This window comes from Myotis davidii, unplaced genomic scaffold (assembly GCF_000327345.1).
Source record: "Myotis davidii unplaced genomic scaffold, ASM32734v1 scaffold653, whole genome shotgun sequence".
Taxonomy (NCBI): domain Eukaryota; kingdom Metazoa; phylum Chordata; class Mammalia; order Chiroptera; family Vespertilionidae; genus Myotis; species Myotis davidii.
Genome location: NW_006285129.1, coordinates 1,766,554 through 1,773,987, shown reverse-complemented (window position 1 = coordinate 1,773,987; position 7,434 = coordinate 1,766,554). Strand labels below are relative to the sequence as shown.

General features: G+C 48.8%; 1 protein-coding gene across 1 annotated transcript in view; it reads right to left on the bottom strand.

Moving 5' to 3' along the window:
- Positions 1 to 5,762: 5,762 nt before the first annotated feature.
- KPRP (keratinocyte proline rich protein) overlaps positions 5,763 to 7,434 on the bottom strand; it is a 2,424-nt gene continuing 752 nt past the window's right edge. Inside the window, exon 2 of the mRNA XM_006755742.2 lies at positions 5,763 to 7,416. Within this exon, the coding sequence (XP_006755805.1) occupies positions 6,491 to 7,416 (926 nt within the window). The 3' untranslated portion in view covers positions 5,763 to 6,490. The remainder of the gene's footprint in view (positions 7,417 to 7,434) is intronic.

The following is a 7,434-nucleotide window of genomic DNA, read 5'->3' as shown; positions in this document are numbered from 1 at the left end:
TTCCTGTGCAGAATTAGAAAGGGAGTATTTTGAGCTATTGGGTAAGTTTGCCAAATAATTATAATAAAGAGTCATAGATAATCTATTAGTCATAATAGCCGAGATCTTCCATAAGCAGCACTCAGGCCCTTCAAGAAAAAAGTAAGTTCACATAGATCCTTAAAGCTGGAATTCCTGGGCTGTGTTTACCTGTGCTCCTGCCTTACTTTCTAGAGCATTTTTTTATTGCTCAAGGGTAAGGATCTCTGTTGGATTGGGAGTGCCCTGAGGTCAAGCTCTGATTGTCTTTCCTCTAACTCAGTGGGTGTCAGTGTGGGTGGATTTGGTACCGCCCACCCCCAGGGGGAGCATGTGACAATGGAGACACATTTAGTCCTCATAGCTAAGGGGGAGTGGGTTGTGCTTAGGCCAGGGATACTAATAACACCCTACATTGCAACAAGGTAGTGCTCCCAGAACAAAGAATTATCCAGCCCAAAATGTCACTAGTGCTGAGGGTGAGAAACCCTGCTTTGCTACAGGAGGCTTAAGACCGTACTCATTGGAAACAGCTCCTGCATTTCTGATCGAACCAAACAATCCTCTGAATAATGCTGATGAGATGCTATGGAAATAACTGCTTAATTAAATGATTGCTCAATCCAGCCTTTTCTAAGCTGGGTCAAGTCAGGTCTTGTAACGATTAAGGACCCAACCCAATTTAAGCCTAAAAGGTATTTCTGATCGAGAGCTTTCCTCCCTGGTACTTCCTGTCCCTCTGGCTGACCCAAGGAGCCATGCCCAGTGGCAGACTGGATAGGTGGCATCCATAGCAATGACCATTTGTGATCGCTGCTCACCTCACTATCCTTGAACCCAACATTAATCCTGGTATCTGAGCGTCTGGTCCCCAAATCTTATAATCCTCTAGATTCAGCATTTTGCCTGAACCATTTTCCTCACCAATCACCCCATCTGTTTCCTGTCTGTCATTCCTTGTCCCTTCGCTCCTTCAATTCCTCCTCCTTCACGCCTCTCTTGACTTGCCCCAGATGACTACACTTATTCCTATTTGTGCCTCCCTTCCACTCATCCGGCCTCTACTTGGGCCTCAACTTGACCTACCTCTGTGACCCAACCAGCTCATCAAATGGGCAGTTCCCCAGGACCCATCATCATCTTTTTCATCTACTTCTTCCCTCGGAGATGAGGACCTCACTATCAAAAGCAAATATACTTTTAGTGTTTTATGATACACAAAGTGTTTTTAAATAACTTATCTAATTTCATCCTCAATGTGACCCAGGCAGGTACTGACCCTTAAACAACACAGGGACCAGGAAGAATGGTCAAGTCAGGAGGAAATACTTCACCTGGGGCTGTCTGTCATTGTGTCCATTATGTTGACATTATACCTGCTGTTAACTCTACCAGAACACTCTCCTCTTTCCTCCCATTTATCTTTCATATCTGTGTTTGTAGTTGCCTTCTCTAGGCACCTGACCCACTCCAGTGTCTTTTCTATGGGCTGCCATGATACCGTATGCCTCCCAGGTGGAAACTCTCACAAGCTCTGTCTCTCAGACTTCATGTTAGCAACACAGTGCCTGCCTTGCTCACAATTGTATTTCCATGACCAAGTATGCCCAGTTCCCGGTAGATTGTCAAATAAATGGATGTGTTAATACAAGTTGGTAAGTGGTTTTCTTCCTGACCAATATAATACTAGAGAACAGAGGGAAGCTGTTAACCCAGCTCGGGGCTCCTATGATAAGATGTGGTAAGGAACATGCTGGGTGGCTTTGGCACAGTTTTAGTTATCCCTAGGCTTCTAGATACTTCTAGTTATGTCTTCTAGGTCAGGAAGTTTCTTCTTTTGGAGGAATGAGTTTGATGGCACTTGGGTTTGATGGTGATGGGGAAGCACATGGATCATCATGCATCACCCTGTTTTCCCAACTAGTTTCAGGCCACAGGCATGTGGATCCTCTGGGATGTCCAACCATGCCAGAAATCAGGAGTATGCTAGTCTTGTTAGAAGTCTTGGTCACCGCCTGCCTATTCTTCCATGCATCAGTGAAATATCCACATATTCGCGGCCTGTCTTCTGGTTACCTACCTATTCCATTGTAAACAGCTGAGCTATTTTCTTATGCATGACAGTTCTATTTGCTTGTTCATCAGGACTCTAGTTTGTAGGACAAACTATGGGATGTGGAATTTCTCCCCCTTAATGTTTGGGTAGTGCCTAAATAAAGGAGAGATATACCAAAATGAGGCCTACCATCTCCCAGTAAAAAATATCTGTAACATGTACCAAAGAACCCCTCTACATCAGCCACGCACAAGCACCCCATTCTGGGTACTTTGGTGGCCTTAGGGCTGAGAATTTAATTGAGAAAAAGAAGAGCCTCCTTGATCTTGAGGTACCTCTAGACTAAAGAGTAGAAAAATTTGATTTCACACAGATAATTACATAAAACCTCCCACAAAACAGTTACAGACCAGCCCGATTTTGCCACAACATCCTACGCATGCTGTAGCCACTGCATACAAGTGTCAACTCTCCTTTAGATCTTGAGCAAGTTCACACACCTAGGTATTCACTACAGCAATGGTTTCTACCTCCAGCTGATCATAATAATTTTCAAATGGATTCCCGATTCTCTCTCTGGAAATTCAAATTAAATAGGTCTAGGATCACTTTTGGGATTAGATGTCTTTAAGTGGGTTCCCAGGTCATTTCACCCTAGCCTAGTGCCACGACAAAGAGGAAGGAACCTCTGAGAACATCTAGACTAGAGCAATTCCCTCATTCTACAGTGAGGATGCTAATCCCAGAGAGGGAGGTTTAGAAAGAGAGAAAAAATAGAGAAACACAATTCCAAGATAGGAAGCATGATCTTAATCTCTCTTACAATCACTCGGACTTGGCCCTCATCTCTGGAAGCCAGGCCCTCCATAGTGGAATGTCAGGTGTGAGAGTCTGGCCTCCTCTGTCTCACACTCTGTGACTTTGCCAATGCATTGACACTTCTGGGCAATAGTCCGGCAAACTGAAATGAAAACAATACTATACAACCTGCGTATAGCCTCAGATTACTGTGAGATTCACAGGGGAGTCTCTCACAGATCTTTGCGCACCTTTAAAGAACTTTATAAATGGTATTTTTTTAATGTAATTTTGAATCCCCAGCCTTGGTCCTAGGGCAACCTTTCTGTGAGTGCGTGCCAAAACCAGCAAAATCTAACTCAAAATTCTTCTGCGTGACAACCCTAATTTTTTGAGAACATGTTACACCTACTTGGTATCTCTTAAGGTGTACGTATGTGAAGAACCTTGAAGAAATAATAAAATTCATTCGAGCGACAAAAACACAGTATATGATGATGAAAAATACATTTATTTTTTTAATGTATACATGTACACTGATAGTCTGACAGAAAACTTTATGACTCCGTTTGATATTATCAGTGGGACTTTTGCTGATGCATCACTGATGACAGAGATTTTACATCAGGTTTATATTTCGTGACCTTCAGAGATATGCACTAGCTACTACTTTCATCCATCAGGCTACTCTTATTACGAGACTTAACAAAATTCATCACTGAGAACAAAGATTCACAAGCTTATGTGGATGAAACCAAAACATGGTTGGATCTAGGAAGGCAGGCAGAGGCATAGAAATTGCTCTTCCCCTCTCTCGCCAACCCATGTCTATGGTCTTTAAGATAACTTAGTATGTAAAATTATTTATTTATCTAAGATGCACCTACACTGAATTTATCTGAAAAATAAAAAAGTCAATATTAAGAAAAAAATTGTAAATGGAAGATTATAAGAGAGGGTTTCACATGCCAGCAAAAGTTACTGGCGTGCCATGTTTGGCACGCGTGCCAGGGGTTGCCCACCCCTGTCCTAGGGACTCTAACTTTTGCTCAAATCTTGACAAAGAAGGAAAAGGCAGAGAGTGAGCTGGAGGCAGGTGGTCAGTAAAAGGGTAGTGTGTGGGGATGGAAAGGATAACGGAAGGGTCACCCAAAGTCAGTGTTGAAGGATGGTAGGGTATCGTAAATGATGCTCCTGAGGTCACAGCTCCCACTGCCAAATGCATTTTAAACCATCCCCCAGCTTTTAAAGCATGCAGACAGAAACAGTAGACACATGGGCTCACACAAAGAAACATGCAAAGCCCACAAAAGGACATGCAGACACACACACTCCTGGGCACGGTTTCCTCTGAACTGCTACAAATAGGCTGTAACTTTTCTCTGTGGCCTGTCTGGAGGCTCAGAGCTGGACACTGTCAGAGGAAGTGGAACTTCGAGGCCAACTCGGACTAATCCCAGGAGAGACGAGTGTGGGCCCTGAGCTTCTCTGGCCTCAGAGATGGCACTGAGGCTGCTGCTGCACAGCCCTGGCCTGCGAGGAGCTCCAGGCCACCCGGGGCTCCCTGGCTCAGGCCCAGCCTGACTCACCTATGCTTTGTATCAGTTGGTCTGAGGAGACACATTTGTATTTCTCACAAGGCCCTAGGTCAGTGGTTCTCAACCTTCTGGCCTTTCAATACAGCTCCTCATGTTGTGACGCAACCATAAAACTATTTTCGTTGCTACTTCCTAACTGTAATGTTGCTACTGTTATGAATCGCAATGTAAATGTCTGATATGCAGGACGGTCTTAGGCAACCCCTGTGAGAGGGTCGTTCGACCGCCAAAGGGGTCGCGGCCCACAGGTTGAGAACCGCTGCCCTCGGTGATGCTGCTGGTCCAGATACCACACTCTGAGCACCAGTGTGCAAGGCTGCAAGCTATCAGAGCAAACAAGGGTTCTGTCTGTCCCTTTTACCAGTGCCTTCCTAGCAAGTAAGCAGTGACTATTCATCAATCAATCAATCAATGAATGGATTTCACAGGAAGAGCCTCAATTTTTCTTTATATAACACAGGTAGCCTCCTGTGTCCTCCACCATTGATATTGCATTACTAGATTCCTGGGGCAAGGGTAAGACATACTCAGAGCCAGGCCCTGTATTTGTGGTGCCCACTATGGTGCTGGAGCTGTGGGAGCCTCTGGGGTTGTGGCCCTTGAGGAGGAAGTCACTGGATCAGACCTTCAGGACCCAGACCAGAGCTGCCTCCCTTTCATCTTGGCGGCCTCAGGTACTCTCTCCCTCTGGGGAATGGATCTCCTCGGGAACATTAGTTCCCCAGCCAGCACTTGTCATCTGAAGGGAGTGTGAGGAAGCGACACCCCTGGCTCTCCTGCCCCTCCAAGCCCCACCTTCATGCTTCCAAGACCAACATGCCTAATGGGATTTGGGAGCAATAGAGGAATGAAGAGTCAGCCGTAGATGCTCCCTTTTCTAGTATGTCCCCAAAACACAGCAGATAGTTTATTCTGAAATACAGAAGAGTGTATCCTGTGCAGCGTATCCCAGAGAGCCTAGCGGGGATCCCTTCTCTCTGCCTCTGACTCCATAGAGGTCACATGGCAGTGACTACAGCCCCAGAGCACAGCTGGGTGACCTGGTCAATTCGGGCTTGAAGATCTTTACCCCTAGACTAAGAAGCAAGAGCTATCTTCCTAGATTCCTCATTCCTTGTGTTTCTTCATCCATCCTTTCTCAGCAGGGGCCAGGGACACTGAGGGGACACAGAAAACCCACAAAGCAGACCACCTGGTCTAGTCTAAGGAAAGTTCAGCCGTGGGTAACAATAAACCCAAGAAGAAAAACAACAAAGAAAAGAAAAAGAAAAGTTTATCCCAGGGAGTCAGGATCCAAGTGTAGCATCACCTTTATTGTTACATGGAGTCTTGTCCCAGGCTTGGGGTTGCCCATCAGGACAGATCATGGCTCAAGCTGCCAACCAACAAACCTTGATGAGTAGCTGCCTGCCCTAGGAGAAGCAAGGGACTTTAGGGATACTCTGACTCCATTCAAATGGGAGTTTACAATCTAGCTGGACAGGTAAGACAGACAACAGACACACCTGAAAAATAAAATAGTTCAAGAGATGTTGCAAGGCACTTGCCAAATGGATGGTGTGGATGATGCAGTGCGTTCTAGGAAGTCAGGGCAGGCTTCTGAGAGTAGGAACAAGCAGAAAAGGCTCCAAGGAAGAGGTCTTGAAAGATGGGTCGGGTTTCAGATACTGGGAGTAGCGGAGAAGTGGTCCAGGAATCCGGGGAGAAATGGACAGAGGCTTGGAGGCAGGGATGGCTAAGGTATGTCCTGGGGAACACCCAAGATGTGCCCTGGTTGTGAGACTGGTCTGGCTGGAACAGAGGATGCTTATGGGAGAGGAGTCTGAGGTGAGGCTGCAGAGGTGTCTGAGACGCAGGTGTGGGTCCTGTGATGACAGGCAAAGGACATCGCCTCTGCAGCAGGGAGCCTCGGCCTATCTTTGGGGCATTGCAACCAAGAGCACGGAAATGGTCACTGCTGGGAAAGGAGGAGCCGCGTTGTCAGGGCAGGAGGAGCAGGGATGTTTCAGCCGGCCTTCCTTTAAAAGTAGGCGCTCTTTACTCCAGCGTAGTACCCGCCTTTCGCTCCAACAGAGGCACCTCCTTGGTCTCCACTACCGCCCAGGCCCCGGGGCTCTGGGAACACATCACAAGGTCCATGGCTAGCATCGCCCTCTCCGCACTGTGTGTAAGCAGCTGGGCCGCAGCTGGGGGCCTCCATGTCTAGGCGGCCCGGGCGGGACTCATGACAGCCGAGGTCTCCGGAGCCCGGCCTTGGATTTGGGCCCGAGCAGGGGCTGGGGCAGCGCTGAGGCTGCACACAGGGCTCTGGGCTTGAGCAGCGTGGCGGGAGGGGAATTGGCTCCCGACAAGGCTCTGGAAACTCACACCGCGTTGGGCCACATCGTGGGGCTGGACGCGGGGCTGGACTTGGTTCCGGACACGGGCACGGCTCGGGAAAGTACCGGGGTGGAGAACACCGGCGGTACTCCGGACTTGGGCACGGCGCTGGGCGTGATGGACGCGGGGCCGGACGTGGGCACCGCGGCAGTGACGGCTCTGGACATTGGTCAAAACTCCGGGGTGGGCAGAAGCTGGGGAGTGGGCGCGGCTCAGGACGTGGTCTCAGCTCCGGGCAGGAGGTGCCCCAGGAGGGTCGTGGAGCACAACTCTCAGAGCAGCGTCCTATGGGAGGGATCTGAACGGGACACCTCTGCGGGGGCACCTGCCTGGGGCAGGAGGGCGAGGAAATCTCGATGCGGCACCTGGGCCCACGTCTCTGAGCGCAGCTGGAAGTGGGACGCGGAGCACCGCCGCTGTGATAGATGGGCTCAGAGCGGCGGGGTGGGGTGCAGTAGTTGTAGGAACCCGAAGCACATCTTGATGGCATGCAGCTGCTGTAGTAGGGCTCGGAGCGCCGTGGAGGGGAGCAGCTGCGGTAGGAAGGCCGCATCTGGCGGGGGGGGGAGCAGCTCTGGTAGGGAG